Source organism: Equus asinus, chromosome 11 (assembly GCF_041296235.1).
Source record: "Equus asinus isolate D_3611 breed Donkey chromosome 11, EquAss-T2T_v2, whole genome shotgun sequence".
NCBI lineage: Eukaryota > Metazoa > Chordata > Mammalia > Perissodactyla > Equidae > Equus > Equus asinus.
In genome coordinates, this window is record NC_091800.1 from 71,312,660 (window position 1) to 71,336,215 (window position 23,556).

General features: G+C 37.7%; 1 protein-coding gene across 1 annotated transcript in view; it reads left to right on the plus strand.

Moving 5' to 3' along the window:
- Positions 1-9,405: 9,405 nt before the first annotated feature.
- Positions 9,406-23,556, plus strand: part of IPO5 (importin 5) — a 39,718-nt gene continuing 25,567 nt past the window's right edge. The window contains exons 1-8 of the mRNA XM_044779795.2: positions 9,406-9,690; positions 15,271-15,351; positions 17,523-17,715; positions 19,455-19,557; positions 20,666-20,762; positions 20,975-21,079; positions 23,122-23,244; positions 23,325-23,445. Coding sequence (XP_044635730.1) covers positions 9,601-9,690; positions 15,271-15,351; positions 17,523-17,715; positions 19,455-19,557; positions 20,666-20,762; positions 20,975-21,079; positions 23,122-23,244; positions 23,325-23,445 — 913 coding nt within the window. The 5' untranslated portion in view covers positions 9,406-9,600. The remainder of the gene's footprint in view (positions 9,691-15,270; positions 15,352-17,522; positions 17,716-19,454; positions 19,558-20,665; positions 20,763-20,974; positions 21,080-23,121; positions 23,245-23,324; positions 23,446-23,556) is intronic.

A 23,556-nucleotide genomic window follows, 5' to 3' on the forward strand; every position in this document is an offset into this window, starting at 1 on the left:
TTCTTAATGGTTTCCTTTGAAACAAAAGATTTTAATTTTGATGAAGTCCAACTTATCTGTTTTTCCTTTTGTCTTTTGTGATTTCAGTGTCATATCCAAGAAACTGTTGCCTAATCCAAGGCCATGAAGATTTAGTCTTATATTTTTTTCTAAGAATTTTATAGTTTTAGCTCCTACATTTAGGTCTATACTCCATTTTGAGGTTTCTATATGGTGTGAGGTAGCAGTCCAGCTTCATTATTTTGCACGTGGATATCTAGTTGTACTTTTGTTGCAAAGACTATTCTTTCCCATTGAATGGTCTTGGCACCTGTATTTGTCAAGGTGTTCCAGAGAAACAGAACCAACTGGATATATAGAGAGAGATCTATTTTAATGAATTAGGTCACATGATTGTGGGGGCTGGCATGTCTGAAATCCATAGGGCAGGCCAGCAAGTGGAAATTCAGGGAAGAGTTCATGTTGCAGTCTTGAGCCTGAAATTTGCAGAGCAAGCCAGCAGGTGTTTCTACATTGCAGTCTTGAAGCAGAATTACTCCTTCCTCTGGAAACTTCAGTCTTTGCTAACAAGGCCTTCCACTGGTTGAATGAGACCCACCCACCCTATGGAGGTTAATCAGCTTTACTTAAAGTCAATTGATTCTAAGTGTTAATTACTTCCATACATACCTTCACAGAAATATCTATACTAGTGTTTGACCAAACAACTAGGCACTATAGCCTGGCCAAGTTGAAATATAAAATTAACCATCACAGTACGCTTGTCAAAAATCAAATATAAGGTTGACCACAAATAGAAGGTTTATTTCTGGATTCTCCAGTCAATTCCATTAATCTATATGTCTGTCCTTATGCCAGTACCACAGTGTCTTGATTTTGTAAGCTTTATAATCAAGCTTTAAAATCAAGGTGTGAGGGGGCTGGTCCCGGGGCTGAGTGGTTAAGTTCGCGTGCTCCGCTGCAGGCGGCCCAGTGTTTCGTTGGTTCGAATCCTGGGCGCGGACATGGCACTGCTCATCAAACCACGCTGAGGCAGCGTCCCACATACCACAACTAGGAGGACCTACAACGAAGAATATACAACTATGTACCGGGGGGCTTTGGGGAGAAAAAGGAAAAAAAATATTAAAAAATCTTAAAAAAAAAATTGTTTAAATTCAAGGTGTGAGTCTCCCAACTTTTGTTTTCTTCAAGATTATTTTGGTTGTTTGTAGTCTCTTGCAATTAATACAAATTTTAGATCAGCTTGCCTATTTCTGCAAAAAAAAAAAAAGTTGAAATTTTGACAGCTATTGCCTAAAATCTGTACATCAGTTTGGGGACTATTGCCATCTTAATATTAAGTATTCCAATCCATGTGCATAGAATATTTTTCCATTTATTTAGATCTTTCTAAATTTCTTTTAGCTATGTTTTATAATTTTCAGTGTACAAGTCTTACACTTGTTTTGTTAAATTTGTTCCTGAGGGGGCCAGCCCAGTGGCATAGTGGTTAAGTTCACATGCAGTGCTTCACGGCCTGGGGTTCGCATGTTCAGATCCTGGGCACGGACCTACACACCGCACATCAAGCCATGCTGCAGCGGTATCTGTCATATAAAAATAGAGAAAGATTGGCACGGATATTAGCTCAGGGACAATCTTCTTCAAGCAAAGAGAGGAAGATTGGCAACAGATGTTAGCTCAGGGCCAAGCTTCCTCACCAAAAAAAAAAATTATTCCTGAGTATTTTATTCTTTTTTGATGCTATTGTAAATGGTATTTTCTTAATTTCAGTTTTTGATTGTTCATTGCTAGTGTATGAAAATATAGGTGATTATTGTATATTGATCTTGTATCCTGCAACCTTGCTGAATTCATTTATTTGTTCTAATAGCATTTTTGTGGATCAATCAGATTTTTCTCCATGCAAGATCATGCCATCTGTGAATCTCTAATACAGTTGAATAGAAATGGTGAGAACGGACATTCCTGTCTTGTTCTTGATCTCAGGGAGAAAGCATTCAGTTTTCCCCCAATAAGTATATTATTAGCGGTGGATTTTTCAGAGATAGCTTTTATCAGGTTAGGGAAATTTTCTTCTATTTCTAGTTTGTTGAGTGTTTTTATCATGAAAGGATGTTGGATTCTGTTTAAGGCTTTTTCTGCATCAATTGAGATGATCATGTGGTGTTTACACTTTATTAATATGGTGTACCACATTGATTGATTTTCTTATGCTATACTAACCTTGCATTCCTGGGATAAATTCCACTTGGTCATGCTATATAATCCTTTTTATATGTTACTGGATTCAGTTTGATAGGGTTTTGTTGAGAACTTTTCTATCAATATTCATATTGGCATGTAGTTTTCTTGTGCTATCTTTGTTGGTTTTGGTATCAGGATGACATAGAATGAGGAAGTGTTCACTCTACTTCTGTTTTTTGGAAAAGTTTCAGGATCACTAGTGTTAATTCTCCTTTAAATGTTTGGTAGAATTCACCAGTGAGGCCATCTAGTCCTGGAAGTTTATTTGTGGGAAGTTTTTAGATTACTAATTCAATCTCTTTACTTGTTATATAAGTCTATTCAGATTTTCTATTTCTTCTTGAATTCATTTCGGTAGTTACATCTTTCTATGAATTTGTCTATTTCATGTGGGTTATCTAATCCATTAGCATACAATTGCTCATGGTATTCCCTTATAATTCTTTTCATTGCTGAAAGCTTGGTAGTGATGCCCTCTCTATTAGTCTTGATTTTAGTAATTTGAATCTTTTCTTTTTCCTGGTCAATCTAGCCAAAAGCCTGTCAATTTTGTTCATTTTTTCTAAGAAAAAAAATTTTTCTCTATTGTTTTTCTATTCTCTTTCATTTATTTCCTTTCTTGTCTTTATTATTTCTTCTACTTGCTTTGGTTTTTTTCTAGTTTCTAAGAAACTAGATTAGATTATTGATTTGAGATCTCCCTTGTTTTTATTTTATTGATTCACTGATTGATTTTTTAATGCCTGCTCAAGTATTTTGCTCATTTTGTTTTTGAGCTCTTTATTGTTATCTTTTTAATTTTACTTTATTTTTTGCAGGGCAAGATTCACCCTGAGCTAACCTCTGCTGCCAATCTTCCTCTTTTCTTTTTCCTCTCCCAGTGCATGGTTGTACATCCCAGTAGTAAGTCCCTCTAGTCCTTCTATATGAGCCGCCACCACAGCATGGCAACTGACAGACTGGTGGTATGGTTCTGCAACTGGGAAATGGACTCGGACCACCAAAGTGGTGAGAGGGCTGAACTTTAACCACTAGGCCATCAGGGCTGGCTCAGATCTCTCTTCTTTGTCATGTAGATGTTTACAACTCTAAGTTTCCCTATGAGCACTTCTTTCACTGCATCCCATGTATTTTTCTTTTCATTCATCTCAAAGTATTTCCTAATTTCTCTTGTGATTTCTTCTTCAACCTATTTGTTACTTAGAAGTATGCTGATTAATTTCCACTTATTTGTGAATTCCTTAAATTTCCTTTTGTTCTTAATTTCTAATTTTGTTTTACTGTGAACAGGGAACTATTTTGTATGATTTCAATCCTTTTAAACTTACCAAAGCTTGTGTTATGGCCTAACACATGTTCTATTCTGGAGAATGTTCCCTATGCACTTGAGAAGAATGTGTATTCTACTGTTGTTGGATGGAGCGTCCTACAGATATCTGAGGTCTAGTTGGTGTATGGTGTTCTTCATGTCTTCTGCTTATTGTTGATCTTCTGCCTAATGGTCCTTTCCATTATTGAATTGGGGATTGAAATCTCCAACTACTTTGTTGAATTTCTCCCTTCAATTCATGTATTTTGGGGCTCTGTTGATAGGTACATGTGTTTATAATTTTTAGACCTTCCTGATTGATTGACCTTTTTATCATAATAAAATGTCCTCCTTTGTCTCTGACAACAACTTTGTCTTAAAATCTATTTTGTCTGACATTAGTAGAGGCATTTCAGTCTCTGTTGGATACTGTTTGCACGGTATATCTTTCTCCATCCTTTTACTTTCAACTTATTTGTGTTCTAAGGAAAACCATTTAACTTAAATATTAAATTCTTCTGCTAAGTATATTGTTATTTTAGGTGTTAAAATGCAGCAAATGGTGGCTTTTAAATCCATTTACCACACTTCAATGAAAAAAATCGACATCAAAAAAAAAGTAAAAGGTATTCTTCCTTCCCCCCAGCTCTTAACCAGTCCTTGATTTAATTTATAAGGATTTATTCTACAGGATCAAATCTGGAGTCTTCCTTACCTTCTAAAGATTCACAAATCTGTTTAATGTCCAACCAGCAGGGAAAGGAAATTCCTAAGCAAGGAACACTGCTCAGAAATTACTGTACCATGTCTCCAAATCCGTGAGAATCAAGTCAGAAAACTGGAAGCAACGGAAAGGACTATAAGGTAACTGATTTTCACTGGGTGACGTCACTTCCTAAATCTAAATGAACTAAGTATGTAGGACCCCTATGTGTAGCTAGTTGCTTATTTTATTCTCTAGTAAAGTACTGTCCAATATAAATATAATATATAGTTAATATAATATATATAATGTAGAAATATAATGTGAACCTACAAATCACAAGTAATTTTAAAGTGTCTAGCAGCCATATTTTAAAAAGTAAAAACAGGCAGAATTGTTACTATAGTTAATAATTACAATTTATTGATAAATATAATTAACATTTTATTTAACTCAATATATTATCATTTCTACATGTGATCAATATAAAATTGCTAGTTATTCTTAATGTCCTACTAAGTGTTTGCAATTTAGTGTGTATTTTACACTTAAAACACACCTTAATTCAAACTACCACATTTCAAGTGATCATTTGGCACGAATGGCTAGTGGCTACCAAATTGGACAGTGCAACTGTAGCATTTAAAGCTGAAAATAACCTTGAAATGCTCTATGATGATCACATCAAACTTAAAAAATTTGTTCTTAACCACATTTATTATGCATTGCTGTAACATGACTCCTCATGTAATAGGATTATAAAAAGGCAGTAATCTAACAGGTAGATGTGCAATCAGAATTAACTTTACACATTTTGGAGGTTTCAATCGGCATCAGCAATGACAGCTAACATCTATTAAGCATTTACTCTGTGCCAGGCACTATGCCAAGTATTTTTACACATGGTGGAAGGTACTTCTATCTCCATTTCATAGAAGAGGAAGCTGGGGCTGAGAAAGGTTCATTAACTTGGGCAAGATCACACAGCAAGTAAGTTGTGAAGCCATTATTGGAATTTTGATTCTGGCTGCCTCTGGAGCCTCTGCTCCCGGCCCCCAAACTCTACTGCCCCCCTAAAAGGAATCTGACCACCTGCAGACACTCAGTGAATTTCAAGCTATGAGAGACACAGATCAAAAGAAACTGAGTCCAAATTTCCCTGCCTGTGTACAATTCAGCAATTTGCTGAGGGCCTATTGTGTGCACTGCCCTTCAGGAATGCTAAGGTTTCACTGGTCCCTGGCTGCAACACTCTGACTGGAACAGACTGCTTCAGAGCAGGCGCTTGAAAGTTTTGATAGAAAGCAGCTGAAGAAATGTGAACAGTTCAGCATTTTTATTTCCAGTAAACAGCTTTTCAACAGCCTCATCTTTTTTGCTGGCTCTTATCTAGGCAACAAATAACATCAATATTAGAAAGAGTTAGGATTCTTATTTATCAGCCAAGTGTCTATTAACTATCCTTAACGCATTCCACATAATATTTTATTCTGCATAATTGGGAGACTAATAGAAAATGAACAAATACATTTTATAGACACACAAATCTGATGCATACATCTATATCACATGGAGCATTAAGAGTAATTGCTTATTTAAGGTCTATTTCTTTTTTTAATCCCAAAATTCATCCAACTAATAATAGCTAACATTTCTTGACTAACAACTACACAGACACCATACTATATGCATTTATGAATACTATCCTAACTTTTACAACACCCCTATGAAGAAATATTATTCCCATTTTACAGATTAGGAAACAATGCCAACTTTTTTTTCATCGTACCACATTAACTATTAATGCAAATACCTGTAAATAATACTATCACCATATACCTGTGTATAGTTACAATTATAATACTTTAATTTATATTATCTGAACTGACCCTCAGAGTAAGTTGTGATATAGAGAACATATGTGCTTACAACTACCAGGACAAGTAGCTGTTTCTCTTGGAGTCCTGGGGCAACTTAAAAAAAAATTACAGATTGTTCATTTGGGAGAATCTTTTTTTATTTATATTCAGCACCCAATAAACCAGAAATGACAGACAAGACTAAATTCTACCACAGTTGACAGAAGCTTTCACAGAGGTTTTATAAGCCTAACTTCTCCACCCACCTCCCATTTCTAGAACACTCCCATCGACATGGAAGTCCATAAAACCAAGAATAGTAGCTGGAGAGGATTCTGATGCTGTCTTGTTAAGGAGTATTCCCTCCTGTAGTATTATAAAGAGGTCATGACCAGACTCTGCCGTGACTTCTGACAAACACCAAAAGACCTAAATTACCTAGATTTCACATCCAGTTGAGAGAAACTTCCAGTATTTCATTTTCCCAACCTCACCCTTTTTCACAAGGCGTTGTAACTGCTCTGAGCAAATATGCCCCCAGAACTTAATAGAGGTATTATCAGGTCAAATAAGCTGAAGGGAAAGCACCAGGAGCTGCCCACTCACAGTTAATTGGCCCAAAGCAATGGCAGCTAAACAGGAGTGAGCGAGCCTAAAAATCTTCTACCCTTCCACTTCACTACCAATTATAATTTAATGCTAGAACTTTTGTGATTAATAATATCATCCCTTAACAGCCATTATTATTCCATTTTATAGATGAGAAATTGAGGCTTAGAGACATTATGTGTTCACTCAAGTTCACATAACTAGTAAGAGACTAAAGACCCAAATCCACTCAACTCAAGTTCAAGGTTCCCTACTTTCTCCCACCTAATCTCCTTGGAAAAAAATTTTATATTCTCGTGGGCTGCCTTTATACAACATCTTAGCTATTTTCTTATGGGAAGATAATAGTCATAAAACCAACAGGATTCTCTCCATGGTAAATGGGTTTCTCAGCACAATAAACTCTCAGAAGGCTGAGTACTACAAACTCTCCAAAATGGTAGGCCTGCTGCTGGGAATACAGTTCCCTCCAGTAGGTTTCCTGGACACCACAACTGGTCTCCAGTGGCAGGATGTCTGTTACCCACCTTGGTTTATAGGACTTTCTCTCATTTGGGGATCTCTTTATTCATTACCCTTAAAAATCTTCTTCTCCTTTTTGGATTGGATATTTACAATAATAAAACAAGGCCAGGCTGTCATTCCATATTCTAGCAGTTAATGTCACCAATACTAACTTGCTTTGTTTCTAGTCTGAAATAATAAGTTTATGCTTTGCCTCATCAAAAAAGAAGCTCCTTATTTTGATGACTGTAGACTTATGTTGGACTTTCTATTATTTAATAATCATTAAACAAATATATGTAATCTACAGAGTAATTGCCAATAAAAACATATCACAGCAGGTGTTAAAAAGTAACTAGAAATCAGGCCATACCCTGAGCAAGCCTCTGGACCATTCATCCTATTTCTCTGCTAACCTAGTCATTAAAAATAGTTGTTTTAGGGGCCAGCCCCATGGCGTAGTGGTTAAGTTTGCACACTCTGCTTCATCAGTCTGGGGTCCGTGGGTTTGGATCCTGGGTGCAGACCTACATACCGCTCATCAAACCATACAGCTTCCCACATACAAAATAGAGGAAGATGGGCACAGATGTTAGCTCAGGGCCAATCTTCCTCACCAAAAAAAAAAGGTCGTTTTAGTATGCAATTCCAAAAATCTTAATAACTTTGGGTGAGGAAAAATCCTCTTCAGAATCCAGACATGTCTGCTGCTGACAAGAAACAATTAAGCAAAATAACTAACCCAAATATACATAATGGTCTGTCTTTCATAAGAATGACAAATTGTCACATCTAAGAAACATCAATTCTACAAAAACAGGTCTGCAGACCTCTTGCAGAGAACCCCATCATCACTGTCACAGCTAAAACTTTCTAAGGGACTTTTCTCCACAAATAAATTAGAATCCTTTAAAATATCTTGGCTGGCAATGACAATTGCATGGGGATCCCAGGGCCTCAGCCCAGAGATTCTGGGCACAGTGGATGGATTCTAGGGTACAGCCAAAGTTTGAAACCGTTCACCTAAAAGCAAGTATTTTAAGCAGAACTCCAAAGAGCAGAACTTCAGCAGAACAGTCAGCAGGAGATTACATTCCCTAAATTAAATACTGTCGGCCGCCGGAAGTGTAGTACTCTCCATCTCAGCCAAGGTGGAACCTCACTAGGAACGTCGTGTCCTTTTGAGGCAAAAATGAATTGTATTCTTTTCTCCACTGTCACCCTCCGCCCAATGCACTGGACACAGGAGGGGCTCAGCAGAAGTGCCCTCTGATTCAACACTGCTCTCTCAGCCTTTGGCAGGTCCAGTAGTAAAGGAAGGTTGGATGCATTCTCTATGCATTAGTGTGCTGTAAGTGAAATCAGGTCTCTGGGCCCCTCAGTACCGCTGGGAATCAAAAAGAAACACTGAGAGATCAGCCCTACAAATCGCTGTTGCTTTAGGGAGAGCAGTGTCTTTCTCAACTTCCCCAACCACCAAAAGAACGGGACCCAAAAAACAAGGAATTCAAGGGGATAGCCACGGATCCTGGGTGGGGACGGAGTGGAGGCATGTGCGCTACGTGGACATCTCAAGACGGCCGCGAGCTGGGGAGGGGAGGCCTGGCGGGAGGGCCCAGCGCTGAGTAACCCCTCATCCGGGCACGCCAGGGCCGTGAGTCACTGGTGAGCGCAGCGGGAGGAAGGGGCGGCCTGAGTCATAGCCCTGGGGGAGGTCGAAGGGTCTGACAGACCGAGGGGTCCGTGGAGGCTGGGGGTGGAATTTAAGTAGGAAATGGGTTTTAAGGGAGCGCCATCCCGGGATGTGGGGTGGTTTAGGGTCGCGGGGCCGAGGGGACTGGAGCTGGGGGCGCTCCTCGAGCCGCCAGGAAGGGCTGCGGGCAGGCAGGGAAGGAGGCCGGCCAGACCACGGCGGCGAAATCTCCCGCGCTCTGGAACTGGTTCCTCCTCCCCAGCCCGGCCGCACGCCCCTCACCACAACCGGCTGGCTCCGCCCTCCACCCGCGCGACGCAGCCCGGGCCTCAGCTGGGCGGCCGAGTCCCGCGCCGCACGCCGCCGGTGACGGCACTGCAGGGTGCGTGGCCAATCGGCGCGGCCCCCGAGGAGGGGGCCTCGGCCCCGCCCTCCACGCCCAGGGCCAATGAGGCGCCGGCACCGGAGGCCGCGGCGGGGTGAGGGGTCGCGAGGCCCCGCCCCGTCCTCCCCTTTCCCCTTTGCCCCGCCCTTTCCCGCCCGGCCCCCCCAGCCCCGCGCCGCCGCTGGTGCCGGTCCCCGCGCTGGGCCCGCCCCCGCCCCTCCCGCCGGCCCGCCAGCGCGCCTCACGGCTCCTGTCTCCCCTCCCTCCTTCTCTCTCACGCCTAGCGCAATGGCGGCGGCCGCGGCGGAGCAGCAACAGTTCTACCTGCTCCTGGGAAACCTGCTCAGCCCCGACAATGTGGTCCGGAAACAGGCAGAGGTAACCGAGCTCTCCATCCCCGACCCCGCGCCCCGGCCGGCTCGCCGAGCCTTCCCCCGACGCCGCCCCGCCGGGCCTCGGCCGCTCCGCCTCGGCCGCGCAGGCCAGGCCGGGCGGGCGGCGGCCGCGCAGCCCACGTGTGAGGCGGCCCGCGGCTCCCGGCCGTGCCCCCGGGCCCTTCCGGCCCTTGCGGCCGCGGCACCGGTTCCCTCCCCGCCGCCCCTCGCACACACGTGCGGCCGCTCCTGACACGCTGCCCCCGCCCAGAGGGGGAAGCCGGGCGGCGGGGGGGATGTGGGATGTGGGGTGTGGGGCGGGCCCCGGCTCCCCTCGCTCCTTTCCCGCTTTCTCCCAGTGGGAGCCTCCCCCGCCCTTCCAGCCGCGGTCTCCACCCAGCCCGCTTGTCCCCCAACCCTGGCCGCCACCTGACCATCACCCTGCTTCTCTCCTGCCCCTCAGTCTTCGCTTCCGTCTGTCCCTCCCTTCCCCGTCCCCTCCTTTTGAGATCTTGCCCTGTCTCCTCCTTTCTGCTTATTTCCATTTTGCTCTCTGTCTCCTGTCTAGTTCCTAACGTCAGAAGTAGGATTTCCCTCCTCCCCCCAATCTTGTGAAGTTGCCTTTAGGATTTCTTTCTAAGCAACTTCCACCTTACTTTGCTGTTCAGACAAATTTTCTTTGATCTCTAGAGATTTGTGGTCTCCTGACATAAGTGGGATGTCTTGGGACTTCCGTTGTTTAACTGGGCTAATGCCATATGTTTGTCTTTAATTTCATTAAATCTAACCCAAATCTCCGTCTCTTTTTTTTTTTTTAACCGCCTCTGGCTCCTGGCCTCTAAAATGTATATATACTTTCAAGAGACAATATTTCCAGTGTATCTGCAAGTTCATTTACCAAGTAGCAGTAGGACATCCTTGGTTCAGTAGAAGACTGATGTTAATACTGTCGGTGTTGAGACCACCATTTGTGTGAGATACTTCAAGGAAAGGGCAGAAACTTTCCCGAGTCTCTTAAGTGCATCATCAGAGCTATCTTCAAACTAGGTTGTCTGTGGAGGTCTTTGCCACCATGCGATTGAAGATTTTTATAGGATGTTCAGCCGGTTATTTTTACAGAGAAAAAATTTGTTTTATATATGACTAATGAAATTGAGGGACAAGTCGTCTTCTGGACTCACAAGTTTTGTAGTTGTCTTTAAAATCAGTGTTGTTAAGACTTGGAATAGGTTTAGGATGTGCTGGTTACACTTAGTGGTTTTGTAATACACGAAGTAAATACACTGGAAGTAAAGTTCTGTGTGAAAAAGCACTTGAAACGACTATTAACTTCATCCTAATGACTTTTGATTCATTTATTATACATGTTCATGTAAAAATTCAAACAGTGCAAGTAGTTTTTTATCCCGTTCCCCAAAGGTAACCACTTTTAAGTGTCTTGTGAATCTTCCCTAAGACCTTTACAGGTGTGTATGTATACATTCATTTTTACGTCAGTGGATTTGTAATACACGTACTATTACGCAACTTGGATTTTTCACTCAGTATAGTTCATATTGCCACATAAGAGTTTGTTAAAGCAGCTATGTAGTATTCCATCATAAGGAAGTATTATTGATTCAACCAACCTTCTATGAATGGACACTGATGTTTCCAGTGCCCTGCTCTTGCAAATTGTGCTCTATGTGAGTACATGTATACCTATCTTTTCAGACTTTGCCAGGTTTAGTTGTAGAATACTTAAAAGTAGCGTTTGTCCTTGGAAGTAACGTGCATTTATTAGTTCTATCAATTTGCACTCCTATCAGTGGGATGTGAATGCCTAGTAAAACATGTTAATGCTTTCTGCTAACTCTAGTGGTGATTTTTCACCAAAATAAATTCTTAATCCCAACCCATAATAGAAATTTCCATGTGTTACAAAGCAGAACAGCATTGTAATTAGTAAGCTAGTTTAATTCTCCCTCTTCCCTCCAGTTGCTTAAGTCTATTGTCAAGCCTAGTGGGGAATCTCTTGTCTATTGAACTAAATACCAGTGTCTGGTTCAGCTTGAATTCCAATTGGTGCCTGTTGTAAATCTTTTATCACTTCCATCACTTTGGGGATAGTTAGCTGCATTCAGCACATTTTCACATAAAGAACAATTGCAAATATGTACTGTTATTCTCTTAGTCTCTTTATTCCTAGTGAAAACATTCAGATATTACATTTTTACTTTCTTTGTATATTCTTGGAATATACTAATATGTAAAGTAAGTTATAGAATTTTCTTAATTTGACACAAAAAAGGTAAATGTTTGAGGGAAAGCCCCCTGGCACCATATAATATGGCACTAAGCTGGTCTGTAAATAGAGCTTCCTAAAAAAGCAAAATATTTGCAAAAAGAAATAGTTGTGTGATGATACCTTAATCTTTTTTTTTCCTTTTGACACAAGCCTTTTATAAATAATCAAACTAAATAAAATTGAGTATTGCAGTCTGATGTAGCAAATAGAGACCTTTTTTTGAACTATAGAATTGGCAAGGGCTCTGTAAATATCTTTGTAATTTACTCAGTCAAAATAAAAATACTTAGTTGACACATAAATGCCAAACTGTTGACTAAGGTGACTTGTTTTGTCTTCAGATATGGAATCAAGTACAGTAAGTGACTTTCTTTTATTGTAATATATTGTTGAAAGCATTGAAGAGCTTCAAAACTTTAAAAAGTTTTAAAACTTTCCATTGTATAAACCATTTGGTAGTCTTTATATTTTATTTCTATTAATATTTTTTCAAGGGCTTTCTCTTTAACTTTACAGAAAATGTTCCTGATATTTGAAGAAATGATTTAAATGCCCTTAAAGTCTCAAAATACAGTAATTAACATGAAGACACAATTGAATGAATAATTAACAAGTAATCCAAAATTGAATGTCCATAGCGTTCATGACTAAACATTTTTATGTGGCATAAGCTTAAGTGTTTTGTTAATCATGTGCATGGATTTTGTATTCTTATTAATTTTTTCCATTGACTGTTCCTCATTGATTATAATATAGAACTTCATTAATGAGATTTGAATTGAAAGAGGATAATGTTTTGAAAAATATACCTGATTTTTGAGGAACCATGGTGTTTGCTAGGTAAAAGCTGTTTGTCCCCTCTTTTACGTTTCCCTACACAAAGTAGGCTTGCCATAAATATTGATGGAGTAAGTGAGATGAGTACATATTAGCGTTTCTCCTTTGTGGGTGGGAAGAGGGGAGGTGAAATCTGCTTTACGTTGTGTGATTGTTTATGGTAGAATCAAATGGAAGTGGAATTTTATTTGCCACAACACTGGTGACATTCATTGAACCTGCTTGGACGAGTGCTAGTAATATTCTTAGAAATATTCTCTGTATTTGCTGTACTCTTATGTGCAAGGTGCTCGGAATACAGACAGGAAAAGATACCAACCCCGTTTTTGTGGAACTCGGTCTGTTTAGGCTAGAAAAAGTTACACTTTTGATTTTAAGGCTGTTCTTTTTGCCAAACTATTCTCCTTGACCAGTGTTTTGGTATCGTTGTAATACTATATCTGGATTGCCGCAAAAGAACGAATCAAATGGGGAGAACCCTCCCTCAGGAGTCAGATATCATGCGTACTAAACTCGCCCTCCAGTGACTTCTAATTCATTATGAAATAGAGTTTAATATTTGACTTAATGTTTTTAAGTCCTTACTAGAATTAACATAGTATAACTGTCATACTAATAGACCCACCTGGGCGAGGCTAGAGATCCTCACAATTTATATCAGGTTTTCTCAGAGCAAAACCCTAGTGGAAAAAATTTTTCCAAAACTTTATTTAGACCACTGGAAATTTAAGTGTGAAACATCTGTAGCGTCTACAGTGCCTCAGGGGCTAAGATAGGTGCAAAAAATAAAAAGACATTTTTGTTGTGCTGCGAGAGACTGTTTAAATGAAAAGGCTATACTGGTTTTTGAGTTGCTTTGATAAAGATAAGTGAAGAACCTAAAGGTGTACATACCATTTTTACAGTCATCTTGTGAATATCTTTAGATAAATTATCTCATTTCTGGGTAAATAAATTCAGATCTTCTCTCTTCAGCCGTGAGTACGTGTGACAGTGTTCAGCATTGTTTTGTTCCTGTGTGCTTATGTATTTAGAGGAAGTTGAGGTTATCAGAACATTTTGAATTCTCTTTTTCCCAAAATTTACTCTTCCCCAAACTGAGATTGTTTGGGAAGTTTGAAAACTGTGTAGCACTGCGTGATAGAACTGGTGGTTTGGTGGAATGAGCCCTCAGGGGTGAAATTTAGAGAGAGCGATCAGCCAGGGAGATGTGAGTACAGTTGACCTCAAGACCAGAGTTCTTTCTTCTGTTTATTGTCTGTGACCTTGGGCAAGTCATTAACTTCTGAGCCTTTATTTCCTTATCTGTCAATATCTCAGGGCTACCGGGGAGCACTAAGTAAAAGGTGTAAGGTAGATGTGGATTCAGAGAAGCCCTGTTTTCCCTCCCTGGTCCTTGTCACATCTCTCCAAAGAAACCAGGTAGATTTATATGGGGTGGTAGCTCTTAGAAAGCAGGCAAGCTCTGAACTTAGACTGCTAGAAAATTAACATGTTAGCTACATTATACCCTTAAAGTGGATAGATGAGAGTGGACTACATTTATTTACTAAGAGGCTTCTTGGGGGAAAACAAGTCCAAGTGTACTTAAAATAATGCTTTCTTTTCCACAGTGAAAGACTGCTTTTAGAATTTTTTTACATGAATCTATACTTCTCTTCACCTTAACTTTTGTAGACATCATATGTTTATCCATTTTTTTTTGATCCACTGACACTCAGTCTTTTAATTGGTGTCAGCTTGCTTTTTATTGTTAACCAATTTGCTCTCATTTTATGTTATTAATGGAGAAGGAAAGAAGTGTCCTGAGTCACAAAACCTAGATTTCTAGATCTATTAAAATGATGCTAAAGTCTCCTGGCCAAATTTCTCCTGACTGTATTCATTTATTTATGTTTATAATATGGTTTTAGTATAATCCTTGCTTGAAAGAAAGGGTGGCATGAAGAATTTGAATACTTTGCTTTTCCCTTCTCTGACTGGCTTCATGTGAGGTGTCTGGTGGTTGTGAGTAGTGGTACTTTGAACCACTTCCTCATAATCTGGCCTAAAAGATGTTGACGAGATGAGCAGCTTTCCATGATGTACGGGGATGTTGAGTGAGCACTTACTTTGTAGCATGGTAGCTCAGATCCCATTCAACAATTTTTTGGCTCTCTGAGGCCTTGAGTTTTGTTAATCAAGGGAGCAAAAGTTGGGAAAATGTGCACATACATCAGAAGAATCCATTTAAGAGATAAAGGTGGAAAGGAACTTGATAAGTAACTCCGTGGACGTCTTCTTTCCTAACCTATCTGAAGTATGTTTTATGTCACAGGAGAAAATTTTAACACCAAACCCAGATTATATGACCCTCATGTCTAGATCTTTCCCACTCTTTGTTTCATTTCTTCTCACTGGTGTACTCAAGAAGTTTTCTGACATTATCTTCTAATCTCTAATGTTTTTCTTTTCATGTAGGAAACCTATGAGAATATCCCAGGCCAATCAAAGATCACATTCCTCTTACAAGCCATCAGAAATACAACAGCTGCTGAGGAGGTACTACTTGAATATTTGAGAATATGACATTGCTACAGAACAGCTTGGCTATTAGATGTGGGCAGAGTAGATAATGAGAACTGTTGTTTACTGCCTAGACGTTATCAGAACTTTGAACTTATTTTCTAAAAGCTACTTTGAAGTTATAATTTAAGTACTCTGTATTAAAAGTGAGAATTTCTTTTTTTCCATGTAAGATGATGTGTCTAGACTATTTGAAAGTTAGTGGTTCTTAAATAACTACATAAAAATTAGTAAATTTAAGTGAGTTCTGTAACTATAAAAAATTTTCTTCCTTGAAACCATTCTAAAGGAGGAAATTTAATTCGTGTAGTGTTTTAATGTGTTGCCAGATATTTCTGAATAAATACTTTGGTCTATCTTTAAAAATGTTATGCTTATAGCCATCTCTCAGTGGTGAAGAATATGTGCTAAAGATGTTTAGGAACAAAGAGACACTTTGTGGAGTGCTTTAAAAATCATAGTTTTTGGCAAATTACTTAGTTACCTTATCAAATTCAAATTTATAATTTCTTACTGGTTTTCTGTGCATTTAGCAGCTAACTTTTTTCCCTTCCCCAAAGTAATATCCTTGAGTATACTGAATCTTAATTGAATAGTCTGTATTTATTTTGGAAAAGGAGTCAAAATACCCAAGTCTAGAAAACTTACCCACCTAGGAAGCATTGCATTTATGATTTGTAAAGGGAAACTTCTTTGCTAACAGTCACACTATGTGTAAAATGCTTATGTTAACACATGATGGAAGTGAAATCTGATTTCTAGTCAAATCAGTTTGAATTGGCAATTTCATGTTCTCTGGTAACACTTTGAAAACATTTTTAAAGTGCCCCAGTTTTTTAAAATAGATGACCCAAAAGGCGCTTCTTCACCTTTGTAACATATTCTCTGTTTCATTCAAAATGAATGTCAAACATGAAGAACAGATATATATAAGGTAACTTAAGTCTCTAAAAACAGTTGGCTATTTTAATTCTTGAAGATTGATGTAAGTCAGCTACAAAACAAATTTTAAAGCCAAGAATAATATGAAAATTAGTGAATTTTATTTTTAAAAACACATATTGAGCCATATTTAAATAATTTGATTTGATTTAGAAATTAGAGGATGATTGTGAACTGGCCTCAGCATCTTAATTGTGGCTTCATGGTTTCCAGCATATGTGTGAGAAGAACTGCACAAATTTTAACCACTTTTCAGGGGATTTTAACCACTTTGAATCCTTTCTAGAGCACACACTTTTTTGGAAAGTTTGCTATCTGCCAAAAGTAATTCAGATAAAAAGATTTCTCACTGAAAAGTATATGGAGAAAAAAATAGGCAAATTTTGTTTGTATAACATAACTTAAATCTTTTTGTGTTGGTCATGGTCCCAGAGTAGTTATGGTGATGACTAGCTGTAGCCCAGCAAAAAAAGTATGAAAAATTTGGTTTAATATTTGTGATGGCTTATTGATTTAATATGATAAAATTTTAGAATGGCAGTTGTCTTGACTTTTCTTTTGGTAACCTGAAGGAATATTATGCAGAAAATGCCAAACTTAAATATATTCTACAGATTTTAAAATGAGATAAGAATATGCACATTGAGACTGTTAACACTTTTTAAGTATTGAGAACTTGTGTGTTTGCATGAGTGAAGCGTAAAGATAAACGGATTTGATAGCATTTTGTCCAAGAGGCTAATGAAAGGGCAGCAATGGGCAAGATAGGCCAGGCTGGGAGCAAAGATTAAGGGAGGAAAGGTGCTTCATTATGAGAGCCCGAGGCAGAGGTAGGAAAAGAACATTATAGGGTTTGCAATTTATATTAAGATTTGTTTTTCTCCAAAGAATGTATTAAAAATCAGAATTAAAGGCAGGTTTATCATTGCTAAGCTATGTTCCTATTTGAGATCTAATGTGTTCAGGGCTTTTCTTCAGTTATACACAAAAACAGCTTTTGGGTGCCATTTTCTATATAGTAGACTGATGTGATTAGAAGGAATTTTATGTATTTTACCTATTTTTTAAAAAATCTGACAAAGTGCCTTTGAAATTAATTGTAAAAATAAAATAGTAAAATACATCAATGGCAGAGTGAATCTAGTTTGTTGGAAATTTTTTCTCTCATAAGACACCAAGTTATTAACAATGTTGTCTATTTATAGGCTAGACAAATGGCTGCTGTTCTCCTAAGACGTCTTTTGTCCTCTGCCTTTGATGAAGTCTATCCAACTCTTCCTTCTGACGTTCAGACTGCCATCAAGAGTGAACTACTGATGATTATTCAAATGGAAACACAGTCTAGCATGAGGAAAAAAATTTGTGATATTGCTGCAGAGCTGGCCCGGAATTTAATAGGTATGTATGCAGATATATTTATTATTATGTTATAGAAGAAAATGAGTATATCCTTCCTTTTTTTTTTTTAAGTGGAATCTTTTTAGAGAAATATTCACAAGTACCTGAGCACCATTTATTCTGTTCAAAATGAGAGTGATTATAGATTCTGCATTTAGAGCCAAAAATTAGAGATGTTTGTGAAATGTAGACATAATACTTACCCATTGGCCTTGGAAACATCCATGTGGAGAAATAATTTTATAGTTTACTTGAAAATTGTTGGTTTTATTTCCCTCTTAATCTGTAAAGTTTTGAAAGCACGTTCTAACTTACAATCTACTTTGTAGATTAAGCTTGCCAATAGAAGTAGAAATCAGTGGACTTCAGGTGCTTTTGCTGTTATATTTGTGTATTTATAAATTGTGCATATGTGCTATTATACTGCTATACTATGTATATTATAAAATACCCAAAAATATTTTTGAAGGATGAGATAAAAAGAAAACATTCAAAAATACATTTTACCAGCAGTCAAAACTTTTTGGCCACGCTGAAAATATTAATAATGTAGTGAAATATATTTCATTATTGTTTTGGACAGATTCATAGGTGTGATTTTAAACTCAGTTCACTTAGGTGGCATTTTTGGAGGTTGAAAAGGATACGTCACTAAAATAAGGGCTAAGTGGGAGAATTGTTGGTTGTACTTAGTAAATCATGACACTAATTTTTTAATCTCAGCTACCAGTAATGTAGAAGTTCTTGTTCCATTCAGCTTACTGGTATCAACCAGCTCTTAAAAACTAATAGGAAATGTGTTAAATTTTTTATTTTAAGTAAGTTCAAAACCATAGAAATTCAATGTTGAATTCTTTTAAAAGCTTAGAGAAGTCTATTTTCAAGTGTAAGTGTGCAGGTAGGAATTTTTATAGGTGACATCATTTCTACATCAAAATCACTTAATTATGGGAACTTTCCTAAACTGTTTCAAAGTGCTCTCTCCATAGGTTTTTTTTTTTAAGCAGCTAATTTATTCCCCCTCAAAACGTCATCTTTATGTTGAAGGGATGGATTAAGCGTATTTTAATGTCAGCTAAGTAGTACACTTGTCATTTCAGAAAAGTTTAGCAAATATGGGGGAAATTTTTAAAAAGAAAAAGTACATAACTCAGCTGTAATTTCTGCAGCTAAGTTCTTTGTGACAATATAACTAGTGAGTTTCTTAACTGGTACAATATGTTTTTGTGGTTACTCATTTTTATTACAAAGTATCACAAAAATTCAGTATTTTTAAATCTTGTTTAAAAGTAAACATTGATAGCATGAGCACTGCTCTGGGTCCTGGGATTCCCACTCCCGTATCTTCTCCAGTTTGAAAGTAATAATTATTTTGGTTTCAAGACCTTGTTACCAAATATTAGCTTTTAAACTCTTTAATAACGATGGTATATATAAAAGATTGAACCAGTCAGATAGTCAAAAGTTTTGCCTTTTCTCCAAATCCCACTCCTTAGAAATAACCATGCTAAGATCTATGCTTATGTAACCCAAATACACACGGTTGCTTTTTACAAGATTATAATGCCATTTCTATAGTTAAAGGACCTACTTTTATTGGAATTGTTTTTTAAAATGTAGAGCACATGACACGTTCTACTACTGCATATTGAATGAGGCTTATGAAATGAAAGGATTCACCCTTAAATGTTGTGAAGTTTTAACTTGCTCATTTTATGCCTGGGTTTCTTTACTTACAGATGAAGATGGCAACAACCAGTGGCCTGAAGGTTTGAAGTTCCTTTTTGATTCAGTCAGCTCTCAAAACATGGGACTGCGAGAAGCTGCCCTTCACATTTTCTGGTATATACATCGATCTCATTTTTAAAAAAAATTTTAATGTCATGAATGCACAAAGCACATTTTAATTAATTGTTTTAGTCCAACTTAACTTTTTAGACTTAATGCCTTTAGATAAGCTTTGTATTTGCATTGGAAGTGAAATTGAAAAAACACAGCTTTTTATTTCATATTATGAGTCTTTTTTGTATTCAGAGGTTCTCTGCAACTTTATTTCTTTCATTTGTCTCTTATGATTCTGAAGAAATTTCTGGAACAGTTTCTTCTTTATTTGGAGATTGACACAGTACTTAATGTAGCTTTTAGAAAGCCACTTTAATAATGGCATCTTGAAGAGAAAGAAAATGCTGGTGAATCCCTGTTGTTTTCTGGTCTTTTATGAGCAAGCTTTATGAAAACACTATATTTTAGTAAACTCATATATTTATAAGTAAATGGTCCAAGTTTGTAATTAAATGATTATCTGCATTAAGAAAATTTTTGGCATACTGTGTTATCATATGCTTCTACCACATTTAAAATGTAATATGATTAGATTTACAACTTTTTAAGATCATATACACTTTTAAAATAAGATACACCTGAGCATCAGAAGAGGATAAAGGTAGATGTCACACTATTTTCTACTTCAGTTGTGAAATGGATCTTATATCAACAATCCAGAGTAGAGATTTAAGTAGAAGTATTAAGTTTAATTGTTTGCCAGATTTAAAGTGGAGCATAGCTTGGCCTACCTGGATCACCAAGGCTAGGAACAGATTGTCAGAAAGCGTGGTTACTGTAGTTACCATCTGAAACCCCGTCCTACACTCCATGTCGGCTTCCCACTGAGATGCAGTATAAAACAAAGGGCTGGGATGGGTTGCTGAGTAATGTGCATCTGTGTTGCCTCTGCTCCCAGCCCAGTCCTCGCCACTACACTGTTCCGTTCACCTAACCCTGGAAGAGGATTGCTTGGAGGATGGGTGGATGATGTTCCACCTTAAGGATTGATGCACACTTGTGAAGTCAAGCTGGCGTTTAAGATTAGATTATAATACTACATGGTCTAGCTGACACTTTACTAAGATATAATGTAGTTTTTAAAGAGTGCTTTGGATCTGTTTTTTAGGAACTTTCCTGGAATTTTTGGGAACCAGCAGCAGCACTATTTAGATGTCATCAAACGGATGCTAGTTCAGTGTATGCAAGATCAGGAACATCCATCGGTAAGTAATTTCAAGTCCATTAATATTAACACCTAATTTAATATAACATCTAACTTGTGAAAGAAGTTTGTGTATTTGAAGATTGTCTTTACTTTTATACTTTAAAATACAAATACTGCTTTTACTGATAAGGAAAATTTCATCTGGAGTAAGAAAACTTGGATCCAGTAAAAATGCCTCATGTTTGACATTTTTCACTCTCTTCTTTTTAGATTAGAACATTGTCTGCTAGAGCTACAGCTGCATTTATACTTGCAAATGAGCATAATGTTGCTCTGTTCAAACATTTTGCAGACTTGTTACCCGGATTCTTACAGGTAAGAAAATAGTATAAAATTGGTGATAATTATATCTTTATTGGTTTTCTTTAAATTCTCATCAGAGCTCTCTAGTGCATTCATTTATTCAATAAATATTTATTGCCTGCTATGTGCTGGCACTGGGCACGGGGAGTATAGGAGCAAACAAAATATGCAAACCTGTCCCCGTTGAGCATACATCTATTGCCTTTGGGAACTCTTAAAATATTTAGGTTAGAGTTTCAAAATTTATCTATAATGCAAATGATATAAGCAATTTATGCTTACTATTGAATATATAATCACATAGGTTTCTTTCATTTACTCGACCAAATAACCTGTGAAATTTAATGCCCATTTTACATAAGGAGAGTCTAAAGAGGAGAGGAGAAGAAATTTGCCCCAGGTCACAGTGTTGGTAAGTGGTAGAATAGTGCACAGTTCAAACCCAGATTGGACTACAGTCCTTACCCTTAACCACAGGGCTTGTAACAGCTTATGTTATAAAGTAAATAGTTTATAATTAATTCACATTATTAGATCCCAAGGTTGTTATTATTTTAAGGATACCTTCTGCCTCAATCAGAACATAAAATAAGGTAAGGTAAGTTAGAGTAGTGATTCTTAACCTTGTCAGACCCCAAACCACTTTTTATAACAAATATTTTGCAATTTCTTGTATTCTATCCTAAAATGAAATGTATGGATAATATAACATGCAAAAGTTTTAAAAATATTAGTATGTGACTCTAAGTGAATACAAAGAAGAAATAGAAAGTAACATAGAAAAAGAAAGTAATGCATAGTATATATGGCATCCTTTTCCATATGTAAATGCTAGAGTGTGACTACAACAAAAATCATAGGAGACTAGGTGATTTCTGAGTGATCTATCCAAATGCAATAGCGAAAAATATAGACCAATACAGAGGTATCACTGACAAGTCAAACGCCAGGATTGCTGTTACTATTGATGATTTGGTTTCCAGAAAAGGTGAAGTTTCAGGCTAAACAAAGTATGTATGCATCCTTGGTTTATGGAGTATTTATGTTTTGGCAGGGGGGTTCATGGTGCATTAAAATCAGGCAAAAAATAACTTGTGAGTTAGGTTCTAGGTTCAGATCATTATAAACAAGTTTTTCATTTTTATAAGTGTCTGACACTTATGATCATGTGAAGTGCATGATAAAAAGGTCATGTGAATTCCTCATAAGCGTTTGTGTCAGATGCAGGATATCTAGTAACCCTGGCCTTTGCTATCCTCAATCTTGTGACAATCAAGAGACACCTCCTGGGAGAAATAGTGCCCTTGTTGAGAAGCACTGGGTTAGAGAGGATTAGAGCTAAAACTGAAGGTTCCTACGTGATGCAGGGTTATTAGCAGGATTTCATAGAAACTCTTCTTACCATGCTATCAAACTGAGAAGATAATTTAGGTCAATGACAAAAGATTATCTGTTCCGTCCTATCGTATTAGTAGTTTATTACCTAAAAATCTTGAGTTCCTCAGCTGTTTAAGTCAATTTTAAATTTTTCTTCCTCTGAATTTAAAATGTTAGCCATAACCGTTAAGAGCTGTCACTCTGATGTAGGCAATGGTAGATACAGAATGCACACTTAAATGCCACAGTGACCAAACTGAATGTCAAAGAAATAAATTGGGTGATACTGGACATTTTAAATGTATCATAGGATCTAGTATTTACTGTATTATGAAAAAGATTATGATATGGATATTGGAAGGACAGGAGAAGGGAATTCCTGGTTATGAAAAGAATTCTTTGACAGCTGTACATTTTGTTGTGTTGCTTATTATAGTTTCACTTGTTATAATTTTGACTTAGGTTTAGATCTTTATTTTATATGTTTCTAATTCAAAAGGAAGGTGTACATGTGGCTGTAGGTAGAACATTTGCATAATGCAGATTGCTAAGTTATTATTTAGCGAAAAACAGTCTAATAAGTATTTCTCTGTTGTCTGCCTCTTAATGTTTTGGCTAATGAGGTGTCATAAAGTGACTCTTGAACACAGAGTTTTTTTCTGTTTCATCTTTTCTAGGCTGTGAATGACTCATGCTATCAGAATGACGATTCAGTCCTGAAATCCCTGGTGGAGATTGCAGATACTGTGCCCAAGTATTTGCGTCCCCACTTGGAAGCTACTTTACAGCTAAGCCTAAAGGTAAGTTAAATACTTCAGTGAATGTTGTGTTTATTATTTTCAGTGAGTGAAGTAAACATACAAATCTGTCTTCTTTGTAGTTGTGTGGAGACACTAGCCTCAATAATATGCAACGCCAGCTTGCCCTTGAAGTAATTGTGACCCTCTCTGAGACTGCAGCTGCTATGTTAAGAAAACATACCAATATTGTTGCACAGACAAGTAAGTCAAAGGCCTTTAAATAGTTTGTGTTAATGTGGGAAAATTGTTGGAAAAATTAGCTGAGAATTATGTAAGTTCATGGATTTGTTGATATAATAAACGTTCTTTCAA